Genomic DNA, 20,744 nt, shown 5'->3' with positions numbered 1-20,744 from the left:
AACCAACCCACCTCCAGACTTGTATGCAGTAGCTGCCAAGAGGAAGGGCCAGGTGTCTCCAGGCTGATTTAGTACAATTGCATTGTACTAAAAGTAATTTGATTACTTTTTCGAACTTCAGATGAATATTGATTTGAGGTTGTTTGCTGGGCGAAGGGGAAGTTGATGGATCTTCACAGGGACAGATGGCTAAAACCCCTTGACATTCCTTGACACTGATCTAGAGGCAAGAAGAGTCAAGGGTCTGGACCCATGAGTCTGAGGGGGGAGGTACTGGAGGCAGGAAAGTTAGGTATGAGGGAGGAGGGTCTAGGGTGTAGATTCCTATGTTTTGTACCAGGAAGGGGCTTAGCCTCCTGTGTGCAGGGAGTTTGTGGCTGCAGGTTTTATGCAATATGTGAAGGGATGGAGGAATGGAGGGCTAGGAGAAACTTCTCAGGGAGATGAGATGAGGAGTGGAAGGATCTGGAGGACACTGGCTGAGAATTCTGAGGGAGAAACTGGAAAGACAGGCAGGAGGGTGATCCCTGGGCTGGAGAGGATCCCTCTGTCAGCAGCGTCTGAGGTGTGACTGCCCAGGGAGCCTTTGATGGCAGGAAGCCAAGAACATGGCTAGGCTCTGAGTCACAGGGGACTCCTCCTTCCTCCCTTCCAGAAGTCCCCTTCCCTGCCTTCTTTGAGAATAGGAGCCCACCGACCCAGATTTCCACCCCCATCTTCCCCTAGCACCCAGGATGCTGTTTTCTCATTCTGGGTGGGCTCCTGTGGGATCCTGGTGTCCCATCCACCTGCCAGTCCTATCCTTCCTTAAAATATCCCTCTCTCCTGGTTTGCCACCTGTGAAAATCTCAGGAACACTTTCGTATCCCTTTCCACCCCAATGAAACAGACTTATTTTCTCCTCCCTCACTCTTCCTTCTTCCCTTTTGACCTGCTCTTCCACTCTCCAACCCATTTTACAGATGAAGAAAACTGAAATCTGGGAAATGGATAGAAACAGGTCACTAGGCAGGAGATTCCTCCTCCCCAGCCTTAGATCTTCAGAGATTTTCCACTTTTGTTTTCAAGTTACAAAAGTACACATCTACAGAAACATAAATGAAAGGAAGGAGGCACCCCCAACTACCACCAAATGCAGTTCATATGTGTTAGTATTTCAGATTTTATTCTGTAAACATTTCATTTTGCACAGCAAGAGTTACACACACATTTGTATCTTTCTTTTTTCATGTTCCATGATATAACAAACATTCTTGCATAACACTAACAATTCTGCAGTTATTATCCTTAACAGTTTCCTAATATCCCTGTCCCAAACAGGCCTATTGTTTACATAAACAATCCACTAATCTGGGACATGTTGAGTGTTTCCACTGTTTTGCTATGATAAATAATGTGATGAATTCAAACCTTACTCTACACTTTGGATTTTTTCCCAAACCTTGCTCTACACTTTGGATTTTTGGATTTTTTTGAGTAGTATCTTCCTCAACTAGAGTCACAGGATCAACAAGTGTCTCAATCCACCTTGCAAAACGGCCTTCCGCAAAAATGGCACGATTTACAGTTCCATCAGTTGAGAGTGCTGGTTTCACTGCATCTCTACCAGCACTGAGGTTTTTGTGTTTCATGCTGGTTTTAAGTCTTTGCTAACTTGATTGGTTTACACACGTGTCGTATTGCTGAGGTTTAAATTTGTCTTTGAGGAAAGGTAAAGTCAAATATGACTACAGTTCATCACGTCCTTATTTCTGTGAATTTCTTGTTGAGGGTGTATGGTTGGAGAGGTGGGAGGCAGGCAGAGATCAGCGATGCTTTCTCATGGTCTCCTTTATCCATTTGACATACTTGCAGACTTGGGTATAGACACCTGGGTCATTGGGTTGGCCACAAGGAAAAGTTCCCCAGGACACCAAGCCTTGCAGGGTACCTTTGCACATCAGTGGTCCTCCTGAGTCACCCTGGAGAAAAAAGAGCAAATTAGTTTCAGTTTCAGAGCAAGCACCACAGACAGACCTGTCTACGGTCGGAAGTTAATCACGTCTTTGTGGGCAGACCATGGACTTCCACCCTGGCCAATGGGAAAGACTCATGGTCTCCTGGGGCCAATGGGAGAACAGGAGTTGGTGTTGTCATGGAGAGAACAAACCTGCTCTCTGAAGAGTTGGGCTTGAGCCCGGGTCAATGGGACCAATCACTGGGAAGGAGGTGGAGCTTCTGGGGGGATCAGAGCCCCATTTACTTTTCACCTTTAAGGACTTGGCGCCAAGCCAGAGGGAGAAGGAGTGTTATCTCCAGAGACTGGGTACATGACCTTTGCACATGAAAGGTGGGGAAAGACTGGCCCTGGAAAGCTGGCAGGACAGGATATAATTCAAAAACCACAATGCAAAATGAATATGCAGCCACTGTGTTCAAAAATTATTAAGAGATTCAAGACAGCAACAGAAGTGCGCTAACTCCTTTGTGTGGGACTCCCCGAGTGTGAAGTCCTATGCCACTGCGCAGCTTGCATATTCATGAAGCCGGCCCTCACCAGGGAAAAAAGGGGAGCCGCACCGCCCATTCTCTAGAACGGACATCCCTGTCCCATTCCGCCCCAATATCTCACACACACCATCCCACCTCCCCTGAAGGCTGGAGGGGTACATGTGAGCAAAGAGAGTGGGATACTGAAAGAAGGGTGGAGAGGAGAAGGCAAAAGGAAGAGGGCGACAGAGAAGCAGAAAAGCAGGGGGCGAAGAAGGAGCAGAGTTGGACACAGGCGGAGACCGGGCAGAGAGAGAGAGAGAGAGATCGATCCCACACAATGGGATTCAGATACAGAGAGAAGGTTAAAAAGATGAGGAAAGGGGGAACAACGAGAAGGGGGAGAGATAGTTCCTTCCCTAAAACCAGGACTGGGATGAAGTGGAGGAGACATTAGTTCCAGGCACAAAGATTCAATAATTGCAGTAAATAATATTTTAATGCAATGATTGAGAAAACTTGGATTTAGTATGAGAAAGTCCATGATGAGCATGGTATCTCAACTTCAGATAAAGACAGTGTCAGGCCAGTGCTGTGCTGCACCATTACTGTAGCCTGAGGTAAAAGAACAATTCAGTAAGACTGATGGCTCTTCATCGAAAATTCTGGCATTTTGTTCATCATGGACTTTTCACATGGATTTAATTTTTTTTAATGTTTCATTAGTAGAATGTGATTTATCTTGGATCTACTTGAAGTTTGGGCTTGAAGCCAGTACCTCACTCACCTTCTGCCTGTTCTAACCCCATCTTTTCTGCCACCATTCTGCCCCATCCCCAGGGTCATGCCAGCCTCCTGGGCTCCCACTACTGCCCCAGAAAGAGAGCAGAGTAGAGAGAGTTAGGAAAACTGGCCTTGGGATGCAATGGGGGTACAAAAGAATTGCTCAGCACCAAGGTCAGGGGCCCAGATTGTTGATGGAGGGAAAGGCAGGGGATCTGGGGCTAGGGATGGGTGGAGTCTCACGTTGCAGGTGTTGGTCTTGGAGTTGGGGATGCCAGCACACAGCATGGATTTTCCCAGTAGGTCCTTGTAAACCTTCTTGCAATCCTGGGAGGAGATGAGCTTGACATCCGTGCACATGAGCTTTGATGGAAAGGTCACTGGGGGCGGGGAGGGGAGGTCAGTCAGAGGCCTGGGCCAGCAGCCCCTTGAGTGCTGATGGACAGAGGAAGAGACTTGGACCCCAAAGTGAGAGGGGACTGGAGGCTCAACACTCAAGTCATGATATGGGGTCTGACTCCTGGTCTCCAGGGTCTGAGGGGGGGAAGCTGGGAGCCAGGGTCCCAGAGGCAGCCTCACCATCAGGGCTGGTGGTGGTGCCCCAGCCAGAAACAGTGCATGTGGTCCCAGGGGGTTCACAGCGAGAGGGCAGGTTGACTTTCCTCACATTCGATGATAGCCTGGCTCGTCTACTTAGCTTCACAAGCATGAGGTCATTAACATGAGTCTGAGTGGAGTAGCCGGGGTGGCGGAATGACTTTGTGGCACGGATCTTCTGGGATCTATTGTCACCCAGCTGATCACTGCCTATGTGCACGTTGTATTCACTGGAAGAACAGAGTGACATTTAGAGAGAAACACTATGATTGGGAGAAGGGACAGGGACCTCGAGGGAGGAGGACAGAGACCCAGAGAGAGGGCTGTAGTGTCCCTGCCACATACCTCATCAGGCAGTGGGCGGCAGTGAGCACCCACTGTTCATTGACCAGCACACCTCCACAGTGGAGCTGATCGCCCTTGAGCAGGGCCACCTGCCAGGGGTGAGAGCCTCTTGTACATGGGACTCCATCAATAATCTTCTCCCCACTCTTGTCACCTTGGGTTGGATAGAGATAAGGAAGAAAACATGGGTAGCAAGCATCAAGCGGGCTGAAGAAGCAGTCAATGGATTTGGTGACTAAGATGGAAAGAGACAGAGAGGCTTGAGAAATGCAGAGGCAGAAGCGAGGAACAGTGCAGAGAAAGTGGGACATGGAGATGGAGAGAGACAGAGGGAGCCTGGTCATAAACCAGGAGGAATATCGTGCCTGAAGGCAACTCCAGAAGCTGATAGGAATGACAATGAGTGCAGGAGATGGTCTGGAGGCCAGATGACCCCGGGAGTCAGAAGGAAGCAGGAAGAAAGGGGGCAGGAAGTAGAAGAGTCTTGCCTTCCCTGGGAGGAAGCTGCTGCAGGAGGAGGGTCCTGACCCAGGAAGTCCTTGGAGAGAGGGGGCTCTGGCAAGGGTCAGTGTGGACAATGGGAGGCCCCAGGGGTGAAGTCAGACCTCCCAGTCCAGCCCTCACCTTCTTGGCCAGCAGATCGCAGGACTAAGGTCAGTAGCAGGAACTGCAGGGACAAGAGAAGGGATCCTGCCATGGTGACCTCTCTGAGCCTCTCCTGGGGCTGCCAGGCAGAGCAAGGGTCTCTCCTGCGTGGGCTGGTAAGGACAAAGAGTTCAGGAAGCAGGAGTCCAAGCCCCCATCCCTCCTCCACCAGACCCAAGGGTCTGGGCCCCAGCCCAGACCAGCAGACCTAAAAGTCCAAATCCTCAGTTCCTCCCCCACTTAGACCCAGGAGGCCAGGCCTCCAGACCTCCTTTTCCCTTGGGACTCAGAAATGTGGGTTCCCATCTCTCCTCATCCACAAGTCTAGATTCTCAGTTCCTTTCTCCCTAACAGACCTCAAATTCCTGACCTCCAGTCCCTCATCTCTCACAACCAGAATTCCAACGCCTCTCTCTCCTTTCAGAAGCAGGAGCAAGCTTCATCCCCCACCGAATAAGGCCCCTTCTCACCTCCGGAGGGTCTGATGTGATCTCGGCTCCACTCTCAATTGGGAGCCAAGCGTGTCCAGCCCTGTGGAGGGCGGCCCTCTTATACAACCCCCGCCCCCACGCCCGCCCCCAGCGCCCTCGGGTGCGGGAGGAGCCGGCTCTGAGACGCCCCCAACCTGCACTCGCAGTTATCTCGAAGCCCTGAGGCAGCGAAAGCAATTGGCCGCACTCAATTCTTGCTCCACCCTTCCTCTCTAGGCCGGGGTCGGGCGGTACCCAGCTAGTTCGCTCCGCCCACTCTGGCCCTAAGTCTGGTGGCTGCTGCAGATGAAACCAGGTGTTGGCTCCTAGGGGGGCCGTGGGAGCAAGAGTCAAGGAACTGCAGAGCTCAGGGAATGGCCTTGTCTGGGGCCATTTTCTTGTCCTCATTCCCTCTCAGGGGTGGCCTACACCCTATACCCTAATTCAGACCGGCTTGTGGGAATTTGTCCAGGCTGGATCCCCACAGTGTCTTTGAGCCTGAACCCACTCCCAGCCCTAATATAGGGATATGAATTAAAAAGAGAGCGCTTTCCCTAATCCCACTGTACCAAACGCTCACTATTATCAATTTAGTCTGCATTCTCATATTATACACAGATTTTTACCATGTTATGTTTATAACAAAGAACTCTCTACTTAAGCATTATGTAACAGAACTTTTTTTCTCTGTAAAATACCTTTGACAATTTTTCCTCCTAGTATCTTTAGAAAATTTCCCCTTCCTTCCCAAGGATTACATAGTATTCCATTCTATGGTTGAACCATGCTTTGTGTACTGTGTTTCAAACTGGTGTATTTTGGATAGTTTTCATTGTAATAAAGCTGGAATGAACGTCTTTGTACATTCCTCTTTGTTCCTCTGCTTTTTTCAAGTATTCACTGAGCATTTACTCTGCCAGAAACTGTTCTACTCCTGGGGACACAGCAAGCAGTCAATAAAGCAGACAAAAATTCCTTCACAGAGGCTCTCCTACTGGGTGGAGGCCATGAAATACAAAAATAAGTACATAAAATATATTGTTTGTTAGGTGGTGGGAAGTGCTATGGAGAAAAATAAAAGCGGGAATAGAGATAGGGAGTTATTGGGTTCTTCGACTCTCAGAGATCCCTGAGGTTATAATATTTGGAATGATGACTGGAAGGACTCCACATGAAGGCAACATTTGAGCAAAATCTTGAAGGAGGTGGCAAATGGATCCATGTAATTATCTGGGTCGTGAGTTCCAGGCAAAGCAAACGGCAGGTAAATTAGGCAAGGGGTGTGACTAGAATGTTCTAACAGGGAGGAAATTTGAGTGGAGATGAATGAGCAAGGGAAACAAAGGCGGGCCATGAGATCAGAGACATAACAGGACTCCAAGAACAAAGAGTCTTGAAGATCAGTGTAGGACTTCAGCTTTTAGTAAGATGGGACATTGTCTGATTATTATTTGGAGGCAAATTCCTAAAAGTGGAATTGACCCCCACTTCTAAATCAGATCTCCAAAATGTAATAGGTTCCTCAGCTATCAGCCCAAATCTTATCTCAAGGCTGACCCAAACCCAGTTCTACCTTTGTTCCATAATCTGACCCATAATAGGCATTATTGTTGCTTGCCCAGGCATTCACTCCTTCTGCCTTTCTATGAACACCCTGGTTTTGCTTGGATGATCTTTTGTCCTTATCTTGATGATAAATTTTATTGCCCCAAACAGGAAACCCATATTCTTCTTGCCAGTGATTGGTTTAGAAATGGACATGAGGGACAATAAGGAGTGAGAGAAAGATCACTGGGGCACTTCTGGGAAATACTGTCTTGTTTTCAAAAGAGACACCTGAAGAATTCTTTTTTCTTCTGTCCGATGATGTCCCTAATGTAAATTATGGAGCTGTGGCAACCCTCCAGGAACCATGGAGCAAAGTGGCTGGCAGACAAAGCCAAAACAGTGAAGGTGGCCAGAGACATGGAGGTAATTGGGGTCTTTGGTGAGGTCTCTGAGCTAGCGAATTAACCAACTATAGATGCCTATTCATCTCAAGACTTCTTTGGGTTTCCTATCTGATTCAGAGTATTTGGTTCCTAGAGCCAAAATCTTCCTTACTAAGACCTCAATAGTTAAATTCAAATCTGATCCTAAACCATGAATCCAAACCAATTCTAACTTGAATCTGTATCTTGAAACCACAGTAATCAACAAACCACTCCAATCCAACTAGAGAACTACTCTCCCCAGACTCCCTCCCACACCGTCTTTCAGATCCAATCCTTTATATACTTAAGAAATACATATTGAGCACCAGCTATATGCCAGGCTGGGCTAGATGCTGAGGATACAATGGTACACAAACCTGGACAGAATCCCTTCTCTCAGGGCGCTGACAGGGCAGGGCAAAAGATAGGTAAATAATTCATAAGCAAATGTAAAATTACAATATAATGTGTGCTGTAAGGATAGGCACAGGGTATTATGAAAGCACTTCCCGGAGAGTTGGACCCAGGAGTTGACAACAGGATAAGAGCTGAAAGAGCAGTAAATATTAACTAGAATAAAATGGGAGGGGACTGGAGAGTATATCTTTTAGAAGAAATAGCCTGTACAAAAGTCCTGAAATGGGGCTTATGGATAGAGCTCAGAGACTGAGGATTGACTAGAACCAGACAATGAAGAACTATGTGAGTTTGACTTTATCCTGTGGATGATGGTGAACCACTTGAACTCTAGTCAGAAGAGTGACATAACAAGATTTGTATCTGCAAAATGTCACACTACATGCTATATGAAGGGTAGATTTTAAGGGGTTTTGGACCCATAAGGAGACCATTTCTAGGTCACTTAGATAAGGCCATTTAGGATGTGGAGATAGCAGTAAGGGATGGATTCAGTATGTGCTTAGGAAAGAGAATCAACAGGCCTTGGGATGGATTAAATGTAGGATGTGGTAAGGGAGTCAGATGTTAAAAGACTTCAAGGTCTGTTGAGGATGGTGGTGCCATGGTGGTGCCATTCATTGAGAAGACCTGTTCAGATATGATCAAGTGCTTGTGAGGGGTGAGAAAGACCTCAGTCTCTGGCTTCAAGCATAATTCTAACTCTAGTCCTTACTGTGACACAGTTCTCAACACCAGTCTTGACACAAGTCCAAGTCTTAACCTGAAACCTCAATTCATACCCAAACCTAACTCTTAACTCTGCTTTATCCTTGCCCAAGTCTAATTTATACCTCAGCTTGGAACCTATTTCTTGACTAAGTCTTTGACTCCAAATGTCAGCTCGAGCTATAACTCACACCTCAACCAACATTAAACCTTGACCCAAACCCTGAATCCCTAAATATAAATCAAACTCATTCTTGACCCAAAAGTGAATGTCACCATAGCCTCAGTCCCAAACTTGACCTATGCACAACTCAAACCATAGTGTCCATCACAAACTATAATAATATTCCAGGAAGCCCACACTGACATCCTCCCTATGAGTTCTCCACAACTCACCCCAATCCTAACATTCTGACTCCAGTTCCAGCTCTATCTCATCTCCAACACAATTTCTACCTGAAATTTCATATTCACTTCTAGGTCCTACTCTTTCCCCATCCCATCTTCATTTTCCCAACTCCACACCCCACCTTGACCCTTCACTTCACACAAACTCTAAAATAAATTCTACCAAATGACACCATACTAACATTGACCGCATACTGACTAAATCCAAGCTAAGTTTCCAAAATTTACTCTCATTAAATCCAAAATGAGACCCCAGAACTCAGGCTCCTGACTGCACCAATTCCACAGGAAGACCCTGGCCTTGAGGGGTGTCAATCTTCCTGACTTGGGCTCCCAAATGAAGTAGAGGTAGACCCCAGTTTACCTGACTTCATAGCCTCCCGAGTCAGTAATCTGTATCTTTCCCTCTCAGCTTCCTAAAGAGAGGAATTTTAGCAAGACTTCCAGTTTGTTATCTTCTGCCTGAATCTCTATCCCTGGACTCTCTCTTCAGCCCCCTGCCTCATCAGCCTTCTATCAGAAAGAGGAAGGGAGCTATACTCCTCGGGAGCCTTGTTGTTCATTCTAACAAACCCAGAACTTCTCCTCTGCTGTGTTCTGCATATCTATCTCTCTGTGTTCTTAATTATTTAATCTGATTTTGTTGCTAAACACTTCTTTATGAGCAGAAGGAACGAGTCTGGTGTTCATTGGTGTTTTCTTTAACACCCAGCCCAGACCAGGGAACACAGGAGGTACTTAAATAAATACTAGTTTGCAAACCACTGTCATCCACAGATTTGGCAACCTTAGACTCGGTCTTTCCTTGATCTCTGCACCAATCAGCCATGGGGTGTGAGCAAAAGAACTTGGTCTCACAAGTCAGACCAACCCAGGTGTGAATCCTAATTGCTCACCCTGTGATTTCAGGTTAAGTGACTTCATTTTTCTGAGCTTCATTTTGCCCCTCTTTAAAGTGAGTAATGGGGCATCTTGGTGGCTCAGTTGGTTGGGTGTCTGCCTTTGGCTCAGGTCATGATCTTGAGGTTCTGGGAGCAGACACCACATTGATATTCCTGCTTGGGGGGGGGGAATCTGCTTCTTCCTTGCCCTCTGCCACTTCCCCCAACTTGTGTGCGTGCTCTCTTTCTCTCTCTCCCTCTAATAAATAAAATCTTTAAAAAAATAAAGTAGGGGAGAGAAAAATTTACTCCTGAAGGTAAATGGGAGATAAAATAAAATTATGAAAATAAAGTGAATGTACACATAGCATACCATGAATTAATATTAGCTCCCCTTACCCCATCACCCAGAATGAAGCAGCTTCCATTTCTTGTATGGCTGCTGTGTGATGTGTAAGGCGCTTCTCAGAACTCATCTCTTTTCCTCATATGGGTCCAAGTAAGGACTGTCTTCCCCATTATATAGATAAGAAAATGGAGTTTTAAAAGAGGTGCGATCACTTGAGCAAAGTCATATAGCTAAGGAATCAGAAGAGGCAGAATTCAAATGCTGAGGATTGCCCTTGTTATCATGGTTTTACAGATTCACACCCTGAGAAGAAAATTTCCCAGGGACACTGCCACACATCCTTGAAGTCCCATATGGCTCAGAATAGACTTGGAACCCTCTGGGCCTATTAACGATGCATACCCCCTTATTGGTGAGACTGCCAAACACCAGCCCTCCTGTGCCCTTTGAGTTTAGCACCAGCACCTGTTCTGAAGTCCCACACAGATACCCAGCCTCATAACTCCCTCGCCCTCAAACCTGTGTCCTGAACCATTGCCTGATGACTCATCCTCCACCTCATGATCACACCTGAGAACTGGCATCTGGTTATCCTGCCAGCTGTGCCTTGCCCTGAGGGATCCTGGACACTCTGACCCTGGAACCTCCTGACTCTGCCCCTTGGGTTCTGAAGGCCCATTGTTTCTAACTTCCTGGATTCCCTTCCCTCTTCTTTCAAGAACAGCTCTCCACTTCTGGGAAGCTGCTCTTTCATTTTGCGTAGTTCTGGTGAAAATGTCAATCATACTTCTCCAGTCCCTCCCACCTGGACACCCAACCATTGGGACTGACCCAGGCCAAGCCAACAAAAGCATTGCTTCCTCCTTGACAACAAAGATTGAACCAAGCAGGGGGCGGGGCTCAGTTCACACTGAACCAATCACAGTTCTTCTCTGGGAGTAATATCAAGATGCCAGGAGAATGGAGATCTTTGTTTCTGCTGTGTTTGTTTAATTGGGTGTGTCAGTAGCTGCTATGTTCCTTCCATCTGAAAAAGTCTGTTTACAGAGGCTAGAATGAGATCCATAGAAGAGGGAAAGAAACAAGCAAAATGAGAAACAACTCACACACATCAAAAAGAAAAACAGAGGCAGAGAGAAGTAGGCAGAGTGACAGAAAGTGTCAGCAGAGAGAGAGAGCAAGAGCATGTGTGAGAGCTGATTGGCTTAAGTCACCATTTCAAGTACTTGAGACTCTGGTACCTGTGTCATATCCTGACATCAGGAACCATCCCCATAACCTTCCTAGGCACCTAAGCCAGCCATCCCCTCTTGCATATAAGCCAGCTCTAACTGGGGCTCTGACATTGCTGTCCAAAAGTTCCCTAAGTAGATTCTTCCAGCTTTTGTCCATGCCTGGTGTTGTGATTTCCTCCCAGATTCCATAGACAACAATCCTATCCCTGAATTTCTGGTTGACTTTGGACCAGTCTCTTCCCCCACCTTGACCTCAGCCACATCCATCCTTAATACTATAACTCAATCTTCAAGTGTTCTCTGTTTTTTTTTTCCCAATTGGGGACATTTAAAAATCACCTGGATATTGAATGATATTAAGGAATTATTGCTAACTCTGTAAGGTGTTGATAATGTAAGGTGTTTATGTCTTAAAATAACCTATATTTTAGAATTGGAGTTGGCAAAATTTTCTCAAAGAAGAGCCAAATAGGAGGGCACATATTGCATGGAGCACTGGGTGTGATGCATAAACAATGAATTCTGGAACACTGAAAAGAAATTTTAAAAAAGAAAAAAAGAAAAAGAAAAATCAAATAATTCACGGGTGCCTGGTTGGCTCAATAGGTGGAGCAAGGAACTCTTGATCTCAGAGTTGTGGGTTCAAGCCCCATGTTGGATGTAAAGATTACTTAAAAATAAAATAATTGAAAAAAATTTAAAAATCAGGAAATAAAGAGCCAAGTAGCATATACTTTAGGCTTTGCAGACCATGAGATAAAATTGAGGATATTATGTACTTACAACACAGAGAAAAACTGGAAAATAAATTTCCAATTTTAATTGATGAAACCTAAAATACAGTAATAATTGTTTGTTACCAATTTTTGTCCTACAGGTCTATTAATGACAGAATGGAATTATTTTTGAGGGATAACATCTTGCTTAATTAGAGTTCAAGATTTATGCTCCCTATCATCAAATCAAGTAGTAAAATCTATTTTTAGCTCTTGGGAGTTGGCCCCTTGGCTTTAATTTGACATACCCTGTTTTAGACACATAAAACAAAATATTTAGGAACAATAGAATGGTCAACATCTTTTTCAAAATATTCTGACATTAGGGAAGTGTGTAGTATAGGTGAAAGGATTGGTTTTGATTGAGTTGGATGGTGGTATAGGAGGGCTCCCATACTATTTAACCTATGTTGAAATTGTTTGTAGTAAAAATTCTAGAACAATTCTTTAGAGTGAGATGACCCTTGAGTATATCTCCAGAAATGCTTCCAAAGTTCCAGGAGTTTACTATCAGACATGAAAGACTTCCTTAGGATTTCTAGTATTCAGGGACTTTCACTGAGGACAGAGACTGACGCATGAGACGCCTCTTGCATACCCACACAGCTGGTGGAGAACTGCCACCGCCCACAGCCCAGGACTGAGAGAGGTCTCCTGTCAGGTGACTCTAACTACCTACTGATTGGATGGGACTGGTCACCTGACCAGAATGCAGTCAAACCACTGGCCATTCAATAACCTATTGTGTGGTCGGCTGAAGGAGAACCATTGACCTGGACCAATTGGGTTCTCTTGCATGACAATATAATCTGGGAAATCCTGGGACAGTGATGTAGTTGGTGGTAGTTGAAGGTGAAGTTCGGAGGTGGTGAAGCAAGGAGAAAGACTGGAATAGTGCAAGAGGGAGCCAACACCTCGAAAATGCAGAAGCATGGAGGAGAGAAGGGCGTCAAAGAGTCAAATGAGTTAGAAGTTTGGTAGCAAGAAAGGATTGAAACATAGGTGGAAAGAAAAGAGACAGACAGAGGGGAGCCAGGATCCATCCTGTTGTGATTCATTAATATCCTTACAATAACTGCCCCCTCCAAACGCATCTTCCCCCAGACTTCAAGCCTCTGTTCTGTTGAAAAAGCTCCCAAACCTTTTTTTCTCCACACTTCAGTTTGGACAGTGACTCATTTCCTTCCACTAGACCAGAAAAGCTCTGAGCTGTGAGAAAGATTTCTGTCGCTAAGAGTTTTGCGGGTAGCCAATGTTCCATTTCTTCATCTGGGTGGTGGTTCCACGGGTGTATATTTAGGCTGCTCATGTATTTCCTGCCCCCCTCCACTCTGCATATTTCATAACGGGGGAGGGGAACTCCCCCTCAAGACTCAGATGCACTTCGGCTGCTCAGAAAAATGAAACAGAAGTTCTTTCAAATCTGTCTTTTGCAGGCCAGCCCATTTGGACACTTGGAAATCCTTGTGTGTCTTCTCCCCTGAAATTAACCTTCCATTCCTCCAAGCCCTTCTAGAAAAAGGGGATCACTGCAGGCAGTGGTGATAGCCAGAGTGGCCATAGGGGCTCTGGTCTATATAGACCTCCCAGCAAGGCGCAGACCCCCGTCCTCCCATTCCTCCCCGCAGGGCCAAAGCACAGACAGGCAAGGAGCCAGAGTGGGTTGTGTTTTATTGAAGAGGGTCCAAAGTTTGTCCTAGAATCAACCCCTTCTGCCTATGGTCTTCTTGATCCAGTCCAAGTAGCGGCAAATGTTGGTGTAGACACCAGGTCTCTCGGGCCGCCCACAGGGGTCTGATCCCCAGGATGTGATGCCCTGGAGAACACCACCACACACCAGCGGACCCCCGGAATCTCCCTGGATGGGGAGAGTAGAATACTTTTACCTAAGATGCCTTGTTGAACCCAGCAGTTAGTACTAGTTCTGTAGCATGATTGGTTCCCTCTAGCCAATAGGGATGAGAGCATTGTGCCCTGGGCCTAGTTGTGAGAGAGAGGGGTGGGGCTTCATGTACAGGGACATGGACCGGATGTCCTAGGGCAATGGGGAACATCCTGACCAAGGAGGGAACAGAATGGTGTCTCAAAGATCCAATCCAGAAAGAAGATAGTGATGATTACATGGAAGGAACTGAGCTGATATCTCCATTGCTAGTCAATGGTGAAAAGATCTTTGCATCCAGTTAGGAAACATAGGAGGAAGGAGCAGAATTCTTGTGGATGCACGCATGCGCATGCAAGGGACAAAAGCAGGAGTCTTTTGAGAAGAGATCATTGTCTCTATGGAACCGAAACCATCCTGAAAGATTAGATTTCATGGAAGGACACTGATGGAAATGACTTCATTCCTGGTCAATGGGAAGAAAGCACCAAAGCATTGTCTTCAGAGACCAATCATTAGCAAAGGGGTGGGGCTTCCATGGGGCAGAGGGCAAACCTGGGGGAGCCCTGTGGACCCAAACTGCAGTCAATATGAACAAGAGTGTTATATCTATGGCAAATCCCAAGATTTATTATCTTGGGTATGGGGAGCTCTTCGAGGGACCATTAAAGTCAATGGCCCCATTCCCTAGCCAGCTGGCAAGAGAACATTGTTCCCCAAGGGACCAATCAAGGCAGCCATGCTAGGGAACCCAGTCAGGTCCTAAAGAAAAGTGGTGGACTACCTAGTCAGTGGTAGAATTCGTACAAAGGGCTGAGGAAGGAAGCAGGGGAGCTTGCATACCCTCTAGCCTCAGAGTCTTTCCCTCATGGATAACTCATCTTACCCCCTTATTTCCTCCCCTTTCTTCCCCCAATCCTGAAGACAAGGGTTCCCAGGAAAATGATAGCAACAATTCAATGTTCCTGAATCCTGTGCTGCACACCCTGCAGAGAGAGTGTGGCCTTCTCTGAACTTGCTCCCCACTCTAGAAATAGGAGTAACCTCTATGGGTACTAACTATTTGAGGTCACCCTGCTGCCAAACCTTGAGCTTCTACTGTGGGGGTGAGGGACAAGGGAAGAAGGGGGTTTCAGAAGTCACTCACCTGGCATGAGTCGGCCCCATTGCTGTCGCCTGCACAAATCATAGCATCTGTGACTTCCCCGGGGTAGACATCCTTACACTTCTTCTGGGGAAAGATTTCTACTTCTGCGCAGTTGAGGGTGTCAGGAAAATTCTCTGAGGGGGTAGAGGTTGTAAGTTCCCAGAGAGGGCAACCATTTCCCCCTCAATCCCTGTCTGAATCTAATCTCCCTTCTGTATATCCATGGCTGCCCAGGAGAGTTTTCTGACACATTTCACAGGACACATCACTTCTCACCACATTAAACAAAGCCATGGACCCTGCTGTTTTCTTTCCAACATCTAAAGAAAGGCTGTTGGACCCTACCTTCTATTTCTTGTCCTGTCATTTTCAAATTAAGTATCGGGTGATTGGGAGACATGGAGGTGCCCCCGTACGACAGTTCTGACCTTGTCTCTCCAATCTTCCCAAACCCAGACCACCAGGCCCCCAATTTCAGCTAAAGCCTTCTTCCAAATTCACCTCATCATAGAAGCCTTCCATGACCACTCTAATGAAGACACCATCCCTCCATCACTGCCTATCCTCTTACTCTCCATATTTCATTATAGCACTTAACTCTACCTAATAATTCATTTTATACGTGTTTGTTTATTGTTTATTTTCCCACCTAGCATGCAACTCCATAAGATAGAGACTTCAAACTGTAAAGCAGCTGGGGCATACCAGATGCTCACAAATAAATGTTGAATTAATGACTAAACGTGGAATTAATCACGTAAGATACACCACAGGGAATATAATCAATAATATTGTTACAACTTTGTATGGTGACAGATGGGAACTAGACTTATTGTGGTGATTAGTTTGCAGTGTCTACAAATGTCCAATGATTATATTTACAGACAAAACTAATAGAATGTTGTGGCAACTATACTTCAATTAAAAAAAGAAAGAAAATGGAATTAATCTTTCTTATTAAACTTTGAGCAATAGACTTGAGGGGGGGAAAACTTCTATCTATGTTCCAGAAGCTGTATACTCACAATCTCATTGATTGTGAGAAGACTGAACTCACAATAGCTTTTTGAAAGAGGGATGCAGAGACACCTGGGTGGCTCAGTTGGTTAAGCATCTGACTGTTGGTTTTGGCTCAGGTCATGGCCTCAGGGTCATAGGATCGAACCCCACATTGGGCTCTGAGCTGAGTGGGATCCTGCTTGAGATTCTCTTTCTCCCTCTCCTGCTGCCCCTCCCCCTGCTCTCTTTCTCAAATAAATTGAGAATTTTTTTTTTTTTAAGAAATTGGGGTAGGGACGCCTGGGTGGCTCAGTGGTTAAGCAGCTGCCTTCGGCTCAGGTCATGATCCCAGCGTCCTGGGATCGAGTCCCACATCGGGCTCCTTGCTCTGCAGGGAGCCTGCTTCTTCCTCTGACTCTGCCTGCCACTCTGTCTGCCTGTGCTCACTCTCTCGCTTGCTCTCTCTCTGACAAATAAGTAAATAAAATCTTTAAAAAAAAAAAAAGAAATTGGGGTATGTTCATTTGCTCCATCATTCATTCATCCATGCATTCATTCAAAAAATATTTATAAAGCACCTACTATGTACCAGGAACCATCCTGAGCACTAGGGACATACAACGAAGAAAATAGATTTAAGAGCCCTTTTGGAGCTTAAAAATCTATGATCTATCTATTACCTAAAATCTATGATCTAACCTTAAAAATCTATCATTTTGCAGATGAGGCAAATGGGACAAGAGATGGGAAGGGGCTTGCCCAGAGGAAAGGGTTTGAACTGACCTGACCGATTTATGAGCAGTTGGGTTTCCACAGCATTCCACTGTCCCCTTAGAAGTACGTTCTGACAGCTAGGGATCTGAATCCTGTCTTTTCTTGGAAAATCCTGGATTTCCTGGTGAATCACATGCCTCTCTGAGCTGAGCCTCAGTTCTCGCTGTGAAGGAGGGTGAGGGTCTTCTGGACTCCAAAGCCCCAAAAGGAGGACCTCAACGGAGGTCAAGACTTTGGGTCCAGAGTGAGGAGGGGGCTGGAGACCTAGACTCTGGGTCTTGGGAGGGGAAGGGACTGGATTTTGGGTTGTGAAGGAAGAGAGTCTCTGGCACCAGGAATCATAGGTTCAAAAGGGAGAAGATGCTTAGGAGCTTGTTTTCTTGGGCCACTGAGGAGCCCACATATCCCAAGTCTGTTAAGAAGATTATAGAAAATCCTGTGCAAGGAAAGATTTCATAACATGGTTCTCTCCATGGGATGCCTGGGTGGCTCAATTGGTTAAGCATCTTCTTTCGGCTCAGGCCATGATCCCAGGGTTCTGGAACTGAGCCCTGAGTTGGGAATCCCTGCTCAATGAGGAGTCTCCTCTCTCTTCCTCTGCTTCTCCTCCCTGATCTCATACTCTCTCTCTTGTTGTCTCTCAAATAAATAAAATCTTTTAAAAAAAGATAAAGGGGGTGCCTGGGTGGCTCAGTGGGTTAAGGCTCTGCCTTCGGCTCAGGTCATGATCTCAGGGTTCTGGGATCAAGCCCCACATCGGGCTCTCTGCTCAGCAGTGACCCTGCTTCCCCCTCTCTCTGCCTGCCTCTCTGCCTACTTGTGATCTCTCTCTCTCTATCAAATAAATAAATAAAATCTTAAAAAAAAAAAGAAAGAAAGAAAAAGAACATGGTAGTCTCCACCATGAAGGAGGCATGCATGCATTCTTTTTTTTTTTTTTTTTTTTTTTTTTAAGCTGGGTGTGGAGCCCAAGTTGAGGCCTGAAGTCAGGCTGTTGAGATCGACCTGAACTGAGATCAAGAGTCAGACACTGAACCAATGGAGCCATGCAGGCATCCCAAGGAGGCATGCATCCTTTACCCACTCATTCATGCATCCATTTTTGGGGGAACCTGGTTTAACGATCTGCTCTTTTGCTTCCTTTCTCCCACCACTCCTGTTAATATTCTGGCCTTCCAGGTTTCCAACATGGGCCACTTGTGCATCTCAACCACACAATCACTGTCCCTTCTCTATCTCCTTCTGGAGGCAAAGCTTTGCCAATGGCTTGAGGTCCACTGGGCCGGCCAGCTCCTCTGCTCCCTCCTACTACCTCGGGGGCTGGTGACAGTGCCCCAGCCTGAGATGGTGCACTTCTGGCCAACTTCAGGGCAGTGATCCGTCAGGCTGATGGGCTTCACTGTGGGCCCCAGTGATGCCCGACCACGTAGTCGGATGAGCATGAGATCATGGCTGTGGTCCTCATTGCTGCCGTTGTAGCAGGGGTGTTGGATGGACTGAGCCACAGCCATTTCTTGCTCTGATCTGTCCTTATTCTTCAGGCTGTGATCCCCCAGGCGTACTGTGTACTTCCTGTAATGGTGGAGAGTAATTTGGGACCCAGGCAGGAGTCTGGGACCCCAGTCCCCTCCTCCCTTGGCCCTCTGCATTCAGAGGCGCAGTCTCCAGCTCTTTTCTCTCCCCCTATCCCCAGGTCCCAGCCCACCTCTGCCCCAGGCATCCACTCACTGTTTTTTACAGTGGGCTGCTGTAAGGACCCAGTTGTCATCGATGAGGACACCCCCGCATAGCAGCCGGATACCCTGGAACAAGGCTGTCTGCCAAGGCTGCGAATGGGGCTTACACTCCTGGCCGCCCAGCACCTTGGATTCCTGTGCCCTCAAGTGTCCTGCAGCAGGAGGGAGAGGGTTTGGATCGTCACCCCCCTGGGACAGGGCAGAGGCCAGGAAAACCCACTGTGGGTTCCAAAGGACATTGAGCAAGTTCTCCACCTGCCTCCTCACATGTCCACACCGGGACTGTGAGGCTCCCAGGTTGCACAGGCTGTCACACACAGAGGCACATGTCCACTCATTGATGCCCATGAGTCACACCAAGTCACACACCCGAGCATGCTTCCACATGTTCCCACATGCGTCTGCACGCCCTGAATACTGTGCATATCTGCACCCCTCAGCAAGCAGCCCTGCCGGCTTGGTGTGCTCCTGCAATATGCAGCATAACCTGACACACTCCTGCCCACTGCCATGTGTGCATGCCTCCATCCACCCAGGAAAGCCCAAAGGAGTTCCCACATATGATAGCATGTTTCACATCTCCCCGCATGCCATCACCAGCACCTACCACGGCATTCCTATAGGCTCCCGCCAGGCCCCCTCACCTGCCCAGGCTTCCAACAGCAAGAGCAGGAACATCCAGGTCCAGACCGCAGCAGGTGAGGGATGTCCCATGGTGGGATCTGGCAGAGGGAGAAGTCAGGGCTGAGAAATGAGGAGGGAGGAGCCCTAAATCCTAGGAGAAACTTGAAGTAAGGGAGCAGAGCATCTGGAGCCGTTCTTCTGCGTCCTGCAGGTGGAGGGGACTGGGGACCCAGCTTCTTAGGTCTGAGGGAAAAGGGACAGACTCCAGGTTTCTGAATCTGAGGAAAGGTGGTGGGGGCTGGATTCCTATATTCCCAGGAATGGGAGAGTAAAGAGTCCCAGACCCCTGGATATGAAGGAAGAAGGAACTTGGAGTTAAGATTCCTAAGCCTTGGGGAGGAGGGGGCCAGGGGCTAGATTCCTAAACCTTGAGGAAGGAAGGGGTCTGAGATTGGGGGTCCTGAGCCCTGGAGGAGCAGGGGTCCCGGGGCCTGATGCCTGTGTCTAGGAACTTTGGCATCTCACCTTGCAGAATCCAGGGGGCGGGGTCACCGACTGATTCAGACCCAAAGGAAGAGGCCCCAATACTTCAGCTCTGTCTGCCTGGTACTAGGTTCTGGAGGCTTTTAACTGGGAATCCCCGCCTCCTGCTCCGCCTCCTCCCGCACTGGAGCCGACAGAGCATCAGGGCACTGGAACCCTGTGTAAGAGTGAGGAGGGGCTGAGGGGCTGAAAAGGAAACACTGAGGTGGGGAGTGGTGGCTAGGATCTGGAACTCCTCAGGCTTGGGAAAGAAGGACATCAGTGCTGTGACTTCTGGGCCTGAAACAGAAAGGGCCAGGGACCCGGACAGCTGGATCGAAGGGAAGAGGGGCCTGGGGACCTGAATTCAGGGTCCAGGGGAGGTAGGGATTGGGGGGTCTGAACTCCTGGGTCTGAGGGAGTAGGGAGCTGGAACCCGGAATCCTGGGTCTGAGAGAGGAGGGGGGCTGGGGACCTGCACTCTGGGTCTGGAGGAGGGGGCTGGGGGAAGAGAAACTGGGGGCCCAGAGCCCTGAATTGAGGGAAGGGAGGTTAAGTCTGGACTTCTGGACCTGGGACGGGAAGGAATGGGGTTCTGGGCTCCTGAGTCCGACGGTGGATGGGGTTGGGACCTGAACATTTGCGTCTGGGGTGGAGGGAGAATAGGCCTGAATTTTTGGTCTGAGGAAGAAGGAGGCTAGGGACTAAATTCTTAAGTCTTTTTAGGAGTGACTTGGAGCCTGGGTTTTTGTGGGAGCAGGGGATTGCTGCCACTAACTGGAAGTGGAAACAAGGTGAGTCTTCTGAGGGAGGATCGGGCCCCGCCCGCTGCCCCCTGAGAGGTTCAGGATCTGGGAAGGCAGGTTTGGGAGGCACCGTGACCTGGTTTCCCCTTCCCCTGGGGGCGACGGGACCAGCCCAAGCAGAACCCAGCGGCCTTGCTGCAATAGAACCTGATGGAGACAGACTTTAGGCAGGACCTACAAGGGGTAAAGGGGGATTTG

The 20,744-nt window shown here is 47.6% G+C and overlaps 2 protein-coding genes across 6 annotated transcripts; both read right to left on the bottom strand.

The window, feature by feature from the left end:
* Positions 1-1,142: 1,142 nt before the first annotated feature.
* KLK7 (kallikrein related peptidase 7) lies at positions 1,143-15,172 on the bottom strand. Of its 4 annotated transcripts, XR_014305388.1 has the most exons (8): positions 10,565-10,654; positions 10,096-10,206; positions 4,819-4,952; positions 4,195-4,348; positions 3,832-4,079; positions 3,496-3,632; positions 1,442-1,961; positions 1,143-1,410 (listed from the first exon to the last, which is right to left on the bottom strand). XR_014305388.1 is itself a non-coding variant. In XM_082710096.1 (7 exons), the coding sequence occupies exons 2-7, from the start codon at positions 10,170-10,172 to the stop codon at positions 1,806-1,808; spliced, it is 906 nt and encodes a 301-aa protein (XP_082566222.1). In that variant the 5' UTR covers positions 10,173-10,202; positions 10,565-10,654; the 3' UTR covers positions 1,143-1,805. The 4 variants fall into 4 exon arrangements, 3 of the variants coding, with proteins under 3 accessions (XP_082566222.1, XP_082566223.1, XP_082566224.1); XM_082710096.1 differs by having other exon boundaries at positions 1,143-1,961; positions 10,096-10,202; XM_082710097.1 differs by lacking the exons at positions 10,096-10,206; positions 10,565-10,654 and adding an exon at positions 15,086-15,172 and having other exon boundaries at positions 1,143-1,961.
* Positions 13,711-19,831, bottom strand: KLK8 (kallikrein related peptidase 8). Of its 2 annotated transcripts, XM_082710123.1 has the most exons (6): positions 19,744-19,831; positions 19,239-19,316; positions 18,587-18,746; positions 18,171-18,430; positions 15,086-15,219; positions 13,711-13,914 (listed from the first exon to the last, which is right to left on the bottom strand). In XM_082710123.1, exons 2-6 carry the CDS (start codon positions 19,306-19,308, stop codon positions 13,759-13,761), a joined length of 780 nt encoding a protein of 259 aa, XP_082566249.1. In that variant the 5' UTR covers positions 19,309-19,316; positions 19,744-19,831; the 3' UTR covers positions 13,711-13,758. The 2 variants fall into 2 exon arrangements, with proteins under 2 accessions (XP_082566249.1, XP_082566250.1); XM_082710124.1 differs by lacking the exons at positions 18,171-18,430; positions 18,587-18,746.
* Positions 19,832-20,744: the final 913 nt, after the last annotated feature.

This window comes from Mustela nivalis (genome assembly GCF_964662115.1).
Source record: "Mustela nivalis genome assembly, chromosome: 18".
In the NCBI taxonomy this organism is placed as follows: Eukaryota; Metazoa; Chordata; class Mammalia; order Carnivora; family Mustelidae; genus Mustela; species Mustela nivalis.
Note: the sequence above shows the minus strand (reverse complement) of the source record. Positions and strands in the feature narration are given on the sequence as shown.

Bases quoted from the DNA above. Each gene is read 5' to 3' on its own strand.
- KLK8 (XM_082710123.1), bottom strand. From the start codon at position 19,308: ATGGGACATCCCTCACCTGCTGCGGTCTGGACCTGGATGTTCCTGCTC. The intron at 18,747-19,238 runs GTGAGGGGGCCT...CTCCTGCTGCAG, and splicing joins GCTGTTGGAAGCCTGGGCAG to GACACTTGAGGGCACAGGAA. The intron at 18,431-18,586 runs GTGAGTGGATGC...CCACCATTACAG, and splicing joins GCAGCCCACTGTAAAAAACA to GAAGTACACAGTACGCCTGG.
- KLK7 (XM_082710096.1), bottom strand. From the start codon at position 10,172: ATGAGTTCTGAGAAGCGCCTTACACATCACACAGCAGCCATACAAGAA. The intron at 4,080-4,194 runs GTATGTGGCAGG...CTGTTCTTCCAG, and splicing joins GCCGCCCACTGCCTGATGAG to TGAATACAACGTGCACATAG. The intron at 1,962-3,495 runs GTGAGACTCCAC...TTTTTTCTCCAG, and splicing joins CCAAGACCAACACCTGCAAC to GGTGACTCAGGAGGACCACT.